This window comes from Mirounga angustirostris, unplaced genomic scaffold, assembly GCF_029215605.1.
Source record: "Mirounga angustirostris isolate CCGP_5_RB_7025 unplaced genomic scaffold, mMirAng1.0.hap1 SCAF_17, whole genome shotgun sequence".
Lineage (NCBI taxonomy): Eukaryota > Metazoa > Chordata > Mammalia > Carnivora > Phocidae > Mirounga > Mirounga angustirostris.
In genome coordinates, this window is record NW_026991725.1 from 400,776 (window position 1) to 417,574 (window position 16,799).

Genomic DNA, 16,799 nt, shown 5'->3' on the forward strand with positions numbered 1-16,799 from the left:
GGGCTCCATTTGCCACCCAAGGCAACTCTTTACCTATCTCAACTGGTGTCAGTTCTTATCTTGGCTAAGGCTCTGCAAATACAGAGGAATAAAGTTCTGCAAATACAGATGAATAGTTTTGCTTTGCAGCAGAATTGATGAGCCAGTCTACTGACATCAATTTGCAGTAAACTCACGTCAGCGCTTTTTGCTGGGTTCTCCCCTACAAATGGGAGTTGAGGTGGCCAGTGTGGTCTATAGTGTAAAGAGAGCTGGGGGGAGCTTTCAGGAGGAGGCCGTGATAAACAGGAGACCTGGGATGAATATGTAAAGAAGGGAGCCCTAGGCAGACTCTGACATAGGATTATCAGATTTACTCTACCTTATCCATGGATCCTACTTAGATAGCCCTCAGCAGGCCAAGTTGCTGAGGGACATCTTCCCTGGCTCTGCTTCTGAGTTTGAGGGTGTGACCTGCAGACTCCACTGTGATTTTTCAGGAGAGTTAGGCCTGCCCCTCCTTACTGATAAAGTCAGCCTTTTTAGATGTTTTTTTCCTAATTGCCCCTTCCATGAAATCTAGTACCACAAATATACTGTATAGTTATCTATGTACTGCGTTAATATTTGTGCTTTCTACAAAAAGAGAGTAAGATTTTGCACACCCCCCCCAACCAACTTTTGCCCCCTTGGGGTTGCTGTTGCTCCCACTGGCTAAAGGAGGCAGGATAGCCAACCCTGGCTCCTACCACAGCCTGTGGTCTGTGCTTCTGAGGGGTGCCAGGTCTTCTGGGTGCTCACAGACAGAGCTTCCTATCCCTCCACCTTCAGTTTTGTGCAGTCACTGTTCATGCTGGGGACCGTGGTGCTGTATTTCTGCCACCACAAGGAGTACGTGGCCTCCATGGTGTTCTCCCTGGCCATGGGCTGGACCAACATGCTCTACTATACCCGCGGCTTCCAGCAGATGGGCATCTATGCTGTTATGATTGAGAAGGTGGGTGCCAGTGTCCAAGCAGTTTCTCCACAGAGCCCGTCTATACCATGGGTGTGTGGGACATGGTCTACAAACTGTCCATCCTCTGTAATGTCTGGGGAGGTGTTGGTTTAGTTCAGGACCCACTTTCCCAGCTAATTCCTCAAGAATCAGGCTATCTGGCCCTGACCCAGGTTTGGGGGCTCCCCTGAAACTTGACCCCTTTACACACCAGGCCCCCCTCTCCCACCAGATCAAAGGCCAAGGAGGGGGGAGTTGTGGGTGACGTCCCTATGACCCCAGAACTGAAAACCACCAAACCAAACCCTCCTGCATGTTCTCCAGTTCTACTTGGGCTCAAGATTAACCCCCAGGCTGACATAGTCCCGACCCTTCCCTTGGCCTTGTCTGGGACTGGACTCGGTTCTGACAAGCCTGCTCTCTCCTGCAGATGATCCTGAGAGACCTGTGTCGCTTCATGTTTGTCTACCTTGTTTTCTTGTTCGGGTTTTCCACAGGTAATGGGCTTGCTCAGGGCTGGTGGTGGGCAGAGATCCTGCTCACCTCAGCTTCCTGAGGACTCTGCAGGGGCTGGGTGGGGAGAGGCCGGCTGGGGTGTGTATCTGCAGGTGACGGAGCTGGAAAATAAAGAACACAGAGAAATGAGCAGGAGAACCTGGAAATGTAATTCATAAAGCATTGTAAGCAATTTTAGAGGTATGAAGTGCTGCTTGCCTAAAGTATAGCTGCATTTTTGCTTATTTTTTTTTAACTTTTTATTTTTAATTAATTAATTGAGAGAGAGGGAGAGGGGCAGAGGGAGAGGGGGAGAGAGACTCTTAAGCAGGCTCCATGCCTAGCGCAGAGCCTGACTCACAACCCTGAGATCATGACTTGAGCTATAATCAGGAATTGACACTTAACTGAGCCACCCAGGTGCCCCTTTTTAAATTTTAATTTTGACATTATTTCAGACTTTCAGAAAACTTGTAAATAATGCAAATAACTTCTTTACTTATTATCCTGATTCCCCAAATTTTACCACATTTTAAAATCACATTCTGTCCCTGATACACACACACACACATGCGCACATGCACACCACCACCACCACCATACTTAAAAAGAAAAAAAGTAAGCTGCAGACATGATCAGCCCTTTACCACTGGATAAAGCCTGCATTTCCTAAAAACAAGAATATTTTCTTACATAAACAATGTATAATGATCAAAATAAGGAAATAAACATCAATACAGTACTATTAGCTAATCTACCAAACTTATTCAGATTTCACCAATTGTCCTAATAATGTCCTTTAGAGAAATGAAAATCCCAGATCAGGAATTACATTCACTTGTCATGTCTCTTTGGTTTCTTTAATCTGGAGTGGTTCCTCAGTTTTTCCTTGTCTTTTGTGACCTTAACATTTTTAATGAGTAAAGGCTAGTTTTTACAATGTCTCTCAATTTGAGTTTGTCTGATGTTTCCTCACAGTTAGATTCAGGTATGCATTTTTTTATCGGAATGTCAAGGAAGTAATGTGTGTCTTCCTCAGTGCATTGTATCAGGAGTCCCACAATGTTTGTTTAGTCCATTTCTGGTGATGTTAGCTTTAATTACTTGGTTTTGACGGGTCTGCTAGATTACTGTCAAGTAATTACCCTTCCCTTTGGAATCAATAAGTAATTTGTGAGGTGATGCTTTGAGACTAGGTAGATATCCTATTTCTCATCAAACTTTCAACTGGTAGTTTTAACATCCACTGATGATTCTCACTTGAATCACTTAATCCTAATAGTTGCCAGACGACAATTTTCTAACTCCGTCATCCCTTCGACATTTATTAGCTGGCATTCTATTGTAGGGAGGAGCTTTCCAGTCTCCTACATTCACTTATTATTTACATCAGCATGGCCTCACAGATTCTTTTCTGGTTTTGTTTCTTTTTCGTGGATTCTCACTTTGTTAAATGGGTTATAATCTTTCCTGTTACCACCTATCTTGATGCTGAGATTGTCTGAGTAATCGTATTCACTTGGGGCCTCTCCAAGCTGGTTCCTGTGCCCTCTGACACACACACAGCATTTCTGGACACCTGGTTCTGCTTTGATCCTCATCTGAGTCCTGCAGTTACGTGGTTCATACGCACACCCTCCCCTGTCCCCACCCCACGGCCTGTTTTGGAATCTCTGTCTCAGAGTTATGGACAGCTTTGACTAGGAGCTTTGACTGACAGGGATGGGTGTGGGCTCTGGCACCTGGCCTGTTGGTCCCCCCAGGAAGTGGGTTAATGGATACCGGATACACAGTAACCATGGGGCACAACTGTTAGAGAAGCTCTCAGGCTCCAGATTATATTTCCCAAAGAAAGGTGTAGCAAGCAGCAAGAGACTCTTCTGCTCTGAGCTGCTTAGTCCCTATCATTCTGGAATGAGCTGGCTCTGGGTCACCCTCTAAGGGGTACAGGCAGACAGGGGGTGATTGAGAAGCTGGGTATGGATTCAGAACTGATATGTAAAGTTAGGCACGTTGTGTGCTGCACAAAGGTGACTGTATTCACATTGTATATATAGATTTGCATATTTATTTTAACAGTTTTCTCCTAGCAGAGGATGATAAAGTTCTTATTGTAACAGAACAGTATACAGTTGGCCCTTGAACAACATGGGGATTAGGAACACCAATTCCCTGCACAGTCAAAAATCTGTAAATAACTTTTGACTCCCCCAAAACTTAATAATAGCCCACTGCTGATCAGAAGCCTTACCAATAACATAAACAGTTAATTAACACGTATTTTGTATATTATATATTATATACTGTATTCTTATAATAAAGTAAGTTAGAGAAAAGAAAATGTTATTAATAAAATCATACAGAAAATACATTTACAGTACTATACTGTGTTTATTGAAAAAATTCTGTGTATAAGTAGACTCATGCAGTTCAAACCCATGTTGTTCAAGGATCAACTATACTACAACAGTTTGCTGATAGTTCTGAAGAAGAGGGTTGTTTTTCTGTTTTTAAATTCACAAAAAAGTGTCCCATGGCCAAGCAGCATTCCTGCTGCAGACCCATCCTGAGATATGGGGTATGTCTGTTGTGGATCTGTCTTGGCTTCCATCCAGCTGCACCTGTCCCTCTCCATGCCCTGTAGCGGTGGTGACGCTGATTGAGGATGGGAAGAATAACTCTGTGCCGGCTGAGTCCACATCGCACAGGTGGCGAGGGCCTGGCTGCCGGCCACCCGACAGCTCCTACAACAGCCTGTACTCCACGTGTCTGGAGCTGTTCAAGTTCACCATTGGTATGGGCGACCTGGAGTTCACAGAGAACTATGACTTCAAGGCTGTCTTCATCATCTTGTTGCTGGCCTATGTGATTCTCACCTACATCCTTCTGCTCAACATGCTCATTGCCCTTATGGGTGAGACTGTCAACAAGATCGCACAGGAGAGCAAGAACATCTGGAAGCTACAGGTGGGTCAGTGGGTGGGGTGTGCACAGCAGGAGGCTGTCTGCAGCTCTGTTTGCTGCTTAACACAGCTAGGTGTGTGAGCTCCTGCAGGGTTTGAGGAAGGGCAGAGAGCCCAGGCAGCCCTGGGGGATCAAGCAGCAGCATCTCTCCCCCAGTCGACTCCCTTCTGGGCCCTTCTTCAGGGTTTCCCTCCCAAGCATCCCCAACTGGTGTTCACAGCATGTGCTTATTGTGGCTGGGCAGTCCCCAGGGTCAGGAGATGGAGGGCTCAGCCCCATGGGGTGCCCACTTCACAGGAGCTTGGTCTAGGGTGGGCACCAGACACCAGACTTGGGGGCAGCAGCTAGAATGGGGTGAGCCCTAACAGCTGCATTTTTGAGGCCCCTGGTCCACAGCTACCCTCCCACCTAATAATAAAAGTGTCATTCTTATTAAGTAGCAGTGACTCTATATACCATGTATTGTTCTAAGTGTTTTACATTCTCTCATTTAATTCTCACAACAATGCTATCAAGTGGCTACCATTACTGTTCCCATTTTTGGATAAAGGCACTGAGGCCTAGAGAAGTTAGGTATCTGTGTCCAAGGTAACTACAGATCTTCCACAACCTACAATGGGGTTACATTCCGATAAGCCACCATGATTTAAAAATGCGTTTAATACACCCATCCTACTGAACATCACAGCTTAGCCTGAACTACCTTAAATGTGCTTAGAACACTTAACATTAGCCTACAGTTAGGCAAAATCATCTAACACAAAGCCCATTTTATAATAAAGTGTTGGACGTCTTATGAAATTTGTTGAATACTATGATAAAAGTGAGAAACAGAATGGTTGTATGGGTACAGAGTGGTTGTATGGGTACAGGTTGTTGACCGTTGTGATCGCATGGCTGACTGGGAACGCCCAGCATCATGAGAGAGGATTGTACCATATTTTGCTAGCCTGGGAAAAGATCCACATTCAAAACTTGAAGTATGGTTTCTGCTGAATGCGTATTGCTTTCACGCCATCGTAAAGTTGAAAATCATTAAGTTGAACCATTGTAAGTTGGGGACTATCTGTGGTGAGTAGCACAGTCAGTGTTCAAGCCAAGTGGTCCCATCTTATGGCCCTGCTCTTAGCTACTACACTATCTGCCCCTTTGTGAGCACTTCAGGGAAGAGTCCGGGGCTGGACACTCCACATCACTCATGGGAGGCCCTGCCCCGACCTGACCTGGCAGGCACCAGCAGTGCCTGGGCACGTCTGGGCTGGATAGGCTGAGCTTGGACTGTGCACCTGCCAGGCTACAGAAACAAGCCTGATATGGAAGGCACTGGGGTTTAGCTAAGGGGCACAGAGGCTGGGAGAAGCTCTGGAGAGGCTGACCTTGGAAGCCCCACTGGCAGCCAAGGGAAGCCCTGGGATGAGCCCTCTGCCCCTCTGCTCTCTGTGTCTTCTCACAGAGAGCTATCACCATCCTGGACACGGAGAAGAGCTTCCTTAAGTGTATGAGGAAGGCCTTCCGCTCAGGCAAGCTGTTGCAAGTGGGGTACACACCTGATGGCAAGGATGACTACAGGTGGTGTTTCAGGTAATGCCCAGGCAAGAAATCAAACTTAGGGAGCTCAGGGGCTTACTTATAGATATCAGGGATCTACCCCGAGCCAGCTATGGGTACAGAGGCCATTCTGGGGCTTTGTGGGCATAGGGGACTCACCTAGAGCCAGCTGTGGATAGAGAAACCTGCCTCAGGGCTTCCTGGGACCAGTCATGAACATAGGGGACTCTCCCAAGGCCAGCTGTAAGTAGGCACAGGGACTACCCCAAGGCTCAGCTGTGGGCATCAGGGACTTACTGTAGGCATAGGAGACCTATTGGAAGGTGAGGTGTCCAAAAGGGGTCATCCAGTGATCAGGGTCAGAACCAGGAATCCAGCATTTAAAGTCTCTGGGCTTCATGATGTGGTCCGAGAACACAGCTTTGGGGGTGGTGTCCAAAAAGCAGGCCCCTCTCAGCCCTCCCCCTACCAGCTCTGTCTCCCGATCCTGGTCTATGGGCTTCTTGGGATTGGCCTGTGGCACTAAGCCCTCAACCTGGGAAGCTAGGCATGGCTTTTAGGCCCTCAGCTCCTAGCTCCCTTGTCTCCTTGCCCTGCAGGGTGGATGAGGTCAACTGGACCACCTGGAACACCAATGTAGGTATCATCAATGAAGACCCGGGCAACTGTGAGGGCATCAAGCGCACCCTGAGCTTCTCCCTGCGGTCAGGCAGAGGTGAGGTGTGAGGGACGGGTGCTGTGGCATGGAGGTGGCCTGATGTTGGGCAGGTGAAGCCTTGGGGGGTCCTTGCTCCTTGCAGGCCCTCTTCATCCCCCAGCCTGGATGCTGGGACAGCCCCAAGGGTCAGGCGCCTGCACACGCTCAGTCACAGGCACTCTGTGTACTCTCACACCTTCCTGCACAGCCGACTGTGACACATGCCCATGCTCACCAGCTCTGCCAGCACCCTGGCCCAGGCTCCTGTCCTCAGGTGCCCCAGCGGAAGCCCTTTGTCCCGTGTACAGCCATCTGGGACAGCTGGCCTTGTTGTGGGCTGCCCTGTCTTCTCCTCCCGTTGCTCATACCCAGTGTCACATTCCTCTCTGCGAGGCCTACGGGCACAAGCAGGTGCAGGCAAGAACTCCCCTTGCAGGAACACATCCAGGCAGGTGGAGGAAGCATGGGGAGAGTAAAGGGTAGATAGACCTTGAGCAGAGATGCTCTGCAGAAAATCACCACCAGAAAAAAGTCCTTTAACAGTTCATGGTAAACATTTAATAGTACGTGTTAAATTAAAGGTCTAATTGAGAACATTTACTTAAAAATGAAGCAAACCTAGTTTGTATTGAACAGATTTTGAGTTATAATTACGATTCTGCATGAATTCTTTGTTTTTAGCTTTTAGAAAATTGCGGTAAAATGTGTATAATACAAAAGTTGCCATTTTAATCATTTTTTAAGTGTACAATTCATTGGTGTTAATTGCATCCACAGTGTTGTGCAACCTTCACCACTATCTATTCCCAAAACATTTTCAGTATTTCAAACAGAAACTGTACCTATTGAACAATTACTCCTATTTCTCCCTCCCGCCAGCCCCTGGTAACCTCTCTTCTACCTTCTGTCTCTGTGATTTTGCCTAGCGTAGATACCTCGGTATAAGTGGAACTCACATTTTGTGTCTGGCTCAGTGATATTCCAGTGTAGGTATATACCATGTTTTATTTACTATTCACCTGTTCAATCAACGTCAGGATTGTGTCCAACTTTTTGGCTGTTGTGAATAATGCTACGAACATTGATCTACACAATTCTGCTTGACTCACTGCCTTCAGTTTTTTTTATTATTAATTAATTAATTAATTTATAGAGAGGCAGAAGCGGGGAAGGCCAGAGGGAGAGAGAGAATCTTAAGCAGGCTCCACACCCAGCATGGAGCCCGACAACAAGGGGCTCAATCTCATGACCCTGAGATCAAGACCTGAGCTGAAATCGAGAGTTGGATGCTTCAGTTCTTTTGGATAGAAATGAAACTGCTGGGTCATATGATCATTCTGTGTTTAACTTTTTAAGGAACTGCCAAACTGTTTTCTAAAGCGGCTGTATTTCTGTACATTCCCACCAGCAATACATGAGGGTTCCACATCCTCACCAACACTTGCTGTTTTCTGGGTTTTTGTGGTGGTGGTGGTTGTAGCCATCCTAATGGATGTGAGGTTGTATCTCATTGTGGTTTTGATTTGCATTTCCCTAATGACTAGATTTTGAATATCTTTTCATACGCTCATTTGTCATTATAGGTACTCTTTGGAGAAATGCCTATTAGAGCAATTGGCCCATTTAAAAATTTGTTTTGTTGTTGCTGAATTATAGAAGTTCTTTATACCTCTGGGTATGGATCCTTATCAGGTATATCATCTGCCAGTGTTTTCTTCTATTCTGTGAGTTGTCATTTGATATGAAAGTTTTTATTTTGATGAAGCTCAATTTATCTATTCTTTTCTTTTATTGCCTATTCTTGTGGTGTAATATGTAAGAAATTATCACCAAGTCCAATGTCTTGAAGATTTTCCCCTATGTTTTTTTGTAAGAGTTCTGTAGTTTTAGTTCCCTACCATTTTTACATTGATTTTTTTTTCTCCCTTGGATTTCTTTGTTTTTTAAATTTTATTATGTTATGTTAATTACCATTCATTACATCATTAGTTTTTGATGTAGTGTTCCATAATTCAATGTTTGTGTATAACACCGTGTGCTCCATGCAGAGCGTGCCCTCTTTAATACCCATCACCAGGCTACCCATCCTCCCACCCCCCTCCCCTCTAGAACCCTCAGTTTGTTTCTCAGAGTCCATAGTCTCTCATGGTTCATCTCCCCCTCTGATATCCCCCCCTTCATTTTTCCCTTCTTACTATGTTCTTTTTTTTTTTTTTAACATATAATGTATTATTTGTTTCAGAGGTACAGATCTGAGATTCAACAGTCTTGCACAATTCACAGCGCTTACCAGAGCACATACCCTCCCCAGTGTCTATCACCCAGTCACCCCATCCCTCCCACCCCAACCCCCACTCCAGCAACCCTCAGTTTGTTTCCTGAGATTAAGAATTCCTCATATCAGTGAGATCATATGATACATTTACATTGATTTTTAAAACTGATTCAGCATTTGCTTGTTTGCTATAAATCTTAGACTATTTCCCAGAGTCGTGACAACATTGGTTCCAAAGTTTCTGTTTTTTTTTTCTTTTTTTGATGTTTTTTGTGGAGGCCTTAGTTTTGGGAGGTGCCTACTTTGCCATTTTGCTGATGTTACTAATTCTTGAACAAAGAATGAATCAGATGTTGACAGTTTGGGGTTTCTTTGGTAGGGTGGGGGAAGGGGCACAATTTTCAGATCAACTTGCCTGATAGTGTGATACTGCATTTTTCATATTTGATATTGCTTCATAGAGAAACTCATTTTTAAAATATTTTATAAACTTAAAATCAACTTTATTGAGATATAATTTACATACAATAAAATGCACACATTTTCAATGTATAGTTTGGTAAGTTTTGGCAAATGTATACTCAGGCAACCACCACCCCACTCAAGATATAGAACATTTCCATCAGGCCAGGAAGTACCCTTTTTGTAATCAGTTCCACTCTCCCCATCCCAGGTCACCACTTGTCTAATTTCTGTCACGGTCAGTTAGTTTGCTATCAGCTTTTGTTTACTTGAAAATGTGAATTTCATTCTCATGTTTGAAGGATGTTTTCACTGAATAAAGAATTCTGGGTTAACAGATTTTTTTTCCCTCTTTTTAAAAAAAATTTCCATCACTAACTTTTTCTCCACTATCTTCTGGCCTCCATTGTTTTTGATGAAAAGTTACTCATTATTTGCATTCCTGCATGTAATTTGTCTTTTTCTTTTTGCTGCTTTCAAAATATTCTCTTCATCTTTGGTTTTCAGCAGTTTGAGTAAAATGCGCTTAGGTTTGATTTTTTGGGTTTATCCTGTTTAGGATTTGCCTGAGGTTCTTGGATCTGTACATCAGTGTTTCATCAAATTGGGAAACTATATATATTTTGCTCCATTGTCCCTAACTTCTTTTGGGGGGACTCCGAATACATGTATTTTATTTAATTTATTTTATTTAAGCTTTATTTATTTATTTGAGAGAGAGAGACAGAGAGGGAGAGAGAGCAGGGGACAAAGGGAGAGGGAGAGAGAATCTCAAGCAGACTCCCTGCTGAATGCAGAGCCTGACACAGGGCTTGATCCCAGGACCCCAAGATCATGACCTGAGCTCAAATCAAGAGCCAGATGCTCAACTGACTGAGCCACCCAGGTGCCCCTACATGTATTTTAGATCATTTGAAATTGTCCCACAGGTTCCTGAGGCTTTATTTTTCCTTGATTTTTTTTCTGTTTCTCAAATTTGATAATTTTATTGTTCTGTCTTCAAGTTCACTGATCCTATCCTCCAAATTACCATTTAGCTCATCCAGTGACTATTACATTTCAAGTATTATGCTATTTGGTTTTCGAATTTCTATTTGGTTATTTATTTATTTAATTTATTTACTTATTTACAGTTTTCCTTTCTTTCCTGAGATTTTCTAGCTGTTCTCTCACCAAGATCCTATTTTCCTGGGTTTTTTTGAACATATTAATAATAGTTGATTTAAATTCTCTGCCCACTAAATCCAACATCTGGGCCATCTTGGGGACAGTTTCTATGGACTCCTTTTTCTCCCCTCTTATTGTGAGTCACATTTCCCTGTTTCTTTGCATGTCTAGTAACTTTTAATTGTATACTGGGCATTGTGGATAATATGTTGTAGAGACCCTGGATTGAGTTTTTGTTTTAGTTGGCAGTTCAATTATTGATGAATCACCCTGAACTTGTGTAGGCTTAGTTTTAAACTTTATTATGGTAGATCTGTGAAATGCCAAGGGTATTTGCCAATTCCATCAAACATGTGGGACACAACCTCCAAACTGTTTCCACTGAGGATCTTGTCAGGGCTTGGTTTTAGGCTTTGTTAGGGTGGATCTTGCTTAAATCTTACTCTAGGACATGTAGAGTAAGTAGGGCATTTCTGGTATTTTAACTTGATCCTCAGAGTAGAAAAAAGGTGTTAAAGAGGTCTCTCCACTCAGTACTGCTCAGCTTCTAGTGTTTCTATCCCACTTTCAGCCCTATAGTGGCCACTGTCTGGTCAGCCTTATGCAGTCTCACATTGTACAAGTACTGTCCAGCCCCCAGCCCAGAGACTTCTAGACCTCCACCCCCACAGCTCTCTTCTTCCTCTTTTTCTGAGCCCTTTCTCACAGATTCTTGTGCTTCAGCTGCCCCAAACCCCGATCTCTTCTTCCTTAGTTCTGAGGTACTGCCATGCTCTGCTTGGACTCCAGTTCACTGCACCACAGTCAGAGAAACTGTCCCTATGCAAAGCATCAGGGCGATCATGGGGCTTACTTTGTGAATTTCACTTTTCTCAGCAATTGCAGTTTTTGGTCTGTGTCCTATGCCTGGAAACATTTACTGCAAGCATTTTGTCCTGTTTTATGGTTGTTTACGTAGCTAGCCCAGTACTACATACTCCATCAGGGCTGGAAGTAGATATCTATTTTATCAAGAGCCTTCTGCAATCCTGTAATTTTCCCACGAGTTTCATTAGAAGCACTTCCTGTGTCATGTCATAATACTTATTGATTATCTCTTCAATTGTTACTGGTCTAACTTTGCCACAGAGCCATTCAAAGATGATTTTGCCTGTAATTTGAGCAGTTTTCCAATATCAATCTTATTGACTTCGTGAAACCTCACATCTTTTAAAGATTTGCTGTTTTACTTTGCAATTGATTTGCATTGTGTTTGCATGACATTGTTGGCTGTTTATAACATTGCACATTTACTGTGATATTAATAAAGATATTGACCAAGTAGCAGGGATATACACATTTGTGTTACTTGGGTTGGGGTAGGAGATGGTTAGAGGTTCCCTGATTTCACATTTATAATTAATTAGTGAATACTTCCTGAGCATTTTGCTTTTTTGTACAACTTTGTAGCAGTGGACACTTCAGTAATGAATAGTCATACAATTCAGATTACCAGGAACTCTCCCACCCACAAAGTGTGTATGATTGGGAAGGGGTGAGGGAACGCATGACAGAAAGGCCAGGGAAGAAAGCAGTTAGTGGCTGAGCCAGGGAGGGCACTTGAGGGAGTCTTGGCGTCAGGACTGTGGGAAGTGGGCCCTGGGAGCCCCCTGCCTCCTTTCAGGGCCTTTGAGCTAGAGCTGGGCCAAGCAGTCTCTGAGGCTGGGTGTCCCCAACACTGAACCAGCCAGAAGATTGTGTCTCAATGAGACCTGGCCTATGTCTCCATGAAGTCCTGCTTCAATGCCTGGGTTTCCCAGGGGATCCTCCTTCAGCAGTTGATGCTTGATATAAGACTATGTTTGGGGACAGGCCAGCATCAGCCTGCAGGCCTGGGTAAACACCAAGACCTGGAGAATTTGGCTGGAGTGGTCATGATGGGCCCAGTCTCCCATATTCCTGATGCCTTTGACATGCGGTCAGTGTTAGACACCAGCAGAGGAGGCTGAGGGTAGGAGGTACAAATTGAGGCTGGTTTTCCGGAGATTAGGCCCAGGGTGGCCAACCAGAGGGCTTGGCTGACCAGGGCTCTGGCAGCCGTAGGAGAACATGAACAGCTTTCCCTCTTGGTTTTTGGTTTGCCTAGGTGGCTGGGAAGCTGGAGGTGGCTCTGGTGGTGACAACTGGATTCTCTTCAGGAGCGCCCCATTCCAGGCCTAATGTTACCATGGTTTCTTTGGCATTGTTCCCAATCCGCTATGCCCTGGTGGGGCCTGGTCCACAAATCCTGATTCTTTGGCTGCTGTTCATCACCCTACAGCGGACCCAACGTGGCACCACCACGGCACAGGCCCCAGCGTTGCTCTGTGGAGACCTGCAATCCTCCCATGTGGGTAGGGGGGAAAGGGAGACCAGGGAAGGGCAAGCAATAGACTCTCCTGAGGTCCCTGCAAGTCAGGGTGAGGTGCAGGAAGAGAATTTAGGACCTTCCAGAGTGGATGAGGCTCCTTAAACAGGCAAGGGAAGAGGAAGTGGCACCTATCCATGTGTCTCAGGAAGCACCAAATGTCTGGGTCTCCTTGAAGAGACCAACAAGTTGGTAAGGCCAAGAAATAAGTGTTTATTTCTGCTTGCTGCATCCAAGGCCGTAATGATGTTTTACCATTTAGTTTCAGGAAGAAACTGGAAGAACTTTGCCCTGGTTCCCCTTTTAAGAGATGCAAGTACAAGAGAAAGGCACTCTGCCCAGCCAGAGGAAGTTCATCTGAGGCACTTTGCAGGGTCCCTCAAGCCAGAAGATGCTGAGGTCTTCAAGGATCCTGTTGCTTTAGGGGAGAAGTGAGGGACCCCTCTAGGGTACTCTTAACACTGTTGGGCCTCAGAATATCCCACTGTGTAGGGAACAATAGGGCACTCTTAGCAGCCTCGCCTGGTCTGGGCCCGCCTAGGCACTTGCTTCGCCTGCTCTGGACAAGCTGCGGGAAGCATTGCTGGATGCACGGGAAGAGATAGTTGTCCAGCCCTCACTGTCCCCAAGTGAGTCTCCACCAAGAAAGGATTTTGCTCTCATATTTTTACTGACTTTGTTAAGTATCATGAATGATGAATCTTTGTGTGGACATATGTGATGCCCCTGTTTTATTTATTTATAATACTAGGAGTAAAAGTAAATGAGGCCCAGGAAAACACCTCTTAGAACAAAACAAAACATGTCCTTTGATGTAAAATGCTGAAGCCGTTCTCTGTATTGTGTTTAATACCTCCCCTGGACAGAGTGGTCTGGGGGTGATGTCCTTTAGTCGTCAGAGAAGGTGGGGGAGGCTGGCCCTATTTCCAGCTCTGCCAGAATCAGGTTTCGCCAGAGCAACTTCTCTTTCTGTGTGATACATCACAGTCCCAAACACCTTAGCTCTATTGCTGTTCAGATAAAAGTACAGAACCATGTCTCAAAAGCATGTGGCAAGAGTTTTTAATGATCTTCCATTTATAGTGACCATAGTCTTGCCCCCCTGCAGTGGTACATACCTGTGCCTCCATCCATCCTGTCACTCATCAAATAAATAAGTAAGTAAATAAATAAATAAATAAATATCCTGCCAAGTGTGAACTTTGTGCCAGTCACTGGGCTAGCATAGCTAGTTGGCTCTGTGGTGTGTATGTGTGTGTGTGATATTACCAAGGCTGGGACTTACTATCGAGGTTAAGAAGGTTACACAGCCAGTAAACACCATTGCTTGGGTCTGCCCCCAGGCAGTCTGACTCCAAAGCCTGGAACTTAACTGTGGTGCCAGGCTATCTGGCAGAGAATGGGCTGGGGCATGCCAGTCCATGCCTGGGGAGCGGAGACATGAGGGCTTTGGGCTTCCTGCTGTGGGTCTGGGACCCCTTCGCTTTTCCCCTAGGCCTTCCTTAGAAGGTGTCATGTAGATGTCAGATATTTGCAAGTTTCTGCAAATTAGATCAACTTTCAAACTTACTCAGAGCTGCATCAGGGAAATCCAAATCAAAACCTCAATGAGATACCGCCTCACACCAGCCAGAATGGCTAAAATGAACAAGTCAGGAAACGACAGATGTTGGCGGGGATGCGGAGAAAGGGGAACCCTCCTACACTGTTGGTGGGAATGCAAGCTGGTGCAGCCACTCTGTATGGAGGTTCCTCAAAAAGTTGAAAATAGAGCTACCATATGATCCAGCAATTGCACTACTGGGTATTTACCCCAAAGATACAAAAGTAGGGATCCGAAGGGCTACATGCACCCCAATGTTTATAGCAGCAATGTCCACAATGTTTATTGCAGCAATGTCCACAAAAAAAAAAAAAAAAGAAAAGAAAAAAAAAGAGAGAACTGACCAGACCTGATTGAGGAATCAAGACCCTGGCAAATGGATTCTCATAGACTTGGGCTTTTTACCCTTCTAGTGCCATCAGCCTTCTGGCAGTTTGGTGAGGCCTGCGAATCCGTTCCTAAAATACTGTTGATTTTTTTAAAATTTTTTTATTGTTATGTTAATCACCATACATTACATCATTCGTTTTAGATGAAGTGTTCCATGATTCATTGTTCGTGCATAACACCCAGTGCTCCATGCAGAACGTGCCCTCTTTAATACCCACCACCAGGCTAACCCATCCTCCCACCCCCCTCCCCTCTAGAACCCTCAGTTTGTTTTTCAGAGTCTGTCGTCTCTCATGGTCCTAAAATACTGTTTTTAAATGCCTAAACCAGAATACGTAGGATCACAATTATATTGAAATATAATTATCAAAGTATTTTTTAAAACCCTAAAAATAGGCAATGTGATGACATGTGTGCTTCTTTTGTAATACTTTTAAAATAAAAAAAAATGGTGGCTCTAAAAAACAAAACAAAACAGAAAAAAAAACTTACTCAGAGCTGGAAGGAATCTTGTGGGCGTTCTTTTCTAAAATGAATGATCGTAACCTTTTGTGTAAACCTGTGTTGTTTAAAGGACACACATGCAATTAGCTTGTTCTTTGCCCTTTTGTATCTGTCACTGTCTCTTTATCTGTCTCTGTCCCCATGTCCCTCCCTCCCAACACCTGGAGGCAGGATGAGCCACAAGCCAGAATCCCCGATGGGCAGGCTGCTCAGCTCTCCTAGCCCAAGGAGAACTGTGGCCTGTCAGGATGCAGACAAAGCCTCTCCTCACCACTGTCGGGGCGGGGGGTTCTGCTCAGGCCTGAGGGTGTTGATGGAGCTCTGCCTGGCTCCCAGTCCTCCCTCCTTGTTCACTGCACTAAGTGGAGCATTTCCTAGGGTGCACTCACCCTACAGAGACCACTTGCCTTCCTCCTTCTTGAGGGGAGAGCTTGTGCACCTGCCACCAGGGTCTGATGTCTGCAGTGCTTGGGAGGTGTGGGGAGGAGGTAAGAGTGTGCTTGACTCCTGCCTGGTATGTCCATTGGGGGGCGTTTTACACTGACCCCAGTCTGGTGAGATGGGCGTCCATGTAGGGTATGTTGGCAGATGGCCAGGGCCTGCCTAAAATTCGGGCCTCTGGGAGGCAGGGTTGGGGCAGGAATGTCCAGAAGCCGCCCTTTACCTCTCACTGCCACATCCCTCCCGGGCCCCAGGCTGCATCTGCCCTTGGTGTTTTGCTTCACACACACAGCCCATTTGGAAGGTTCCTTCTGTCACTTTTGTCTTTATTTAGGCTCTGTTTGTTCCGTGCACTGTCACAGAAGGAGCGGAAGTCACTGAGCAAGGGGGGGGCTGCCCAGCGTGGCTCACGGCTGTTCCAAGGAGCGAGGGGCTGGGCCGTGGAGGGCGGCTTGTCAGTGCTCCTGGGTGCCCAGGCACTGGCGCAACTGGATTGAGCACTGAGAGTCGCCCATGTGGCGGCCAAGGCTGAGTGGGCAAATGCTGGCTCCTACAAGGCTCCAGGCTGGGCAGAAGGCCAGACTCCTGGCTCCACACTCCTGCCACCGTGCCGTGTGGGCCCCAAACACAGGGCGGGAATCAAGCTCATGGGCAACCCCAGGTGAGCGCAGCCAGGGTTTCTGCTGGGGAAGTGTTGCCTTTGGTTTGAGAAGCTGACTCAGGTGAGCCAGGCCGGTTCCCTGCCTGGCCGCATTGGCGAGAGCGTCTTCAACAGGGCCCCGTACCCCAGAAGGCTGGACCAGTGCGGCCTCCTGCGATTAAAGGGTCAGGGCTGACTCGCCGGCTTGTGGCCCGATGTGCGGCTCCTGTCTGATCCCCCCACCACGGTTG

General features: G+C 45.8%; 1 protein-coding gene across 1 annotated transcript in view; it reads left to right on the forward strand.

The window, feature by feature from the left end:
- Positions 1-14,685, forward strand: part of TRPV1 (transient receptor potential cation channel subfamily V member 1) — a 33,360-nt gene extending 18,675 nt beyond the window's left edge. Inside the window, exons 10-15 of the mRNA XM_045889665.3 lie at positions 811-976; positions 1,407-1,473; positions 4,116-4,438; positions 5,889-6,016; positions 6,583-6,698; positions 13,233-14,685. Of these exons, the coding sequence (XP_045745621.1) occupies positions 811-976; positions 1,407-1,473; positions 4,116-4,438; positions 5,889-6,016; positions 6,583-6,698; positions 13,233-13,405 (973 nt within the window). The 3' untranslated portion in view covers positions 13,406-14,685. The remainder of the gene's footprint in view (positions 1-810; positions 977-1,406; positions 1,474-4,115; positions 4,439-5,888; positions 6,017-6,582; positions 6,699-13,232) is intronic.
- Positions 14,686-16,799: the final 2,114 nt, after the last annotated feature.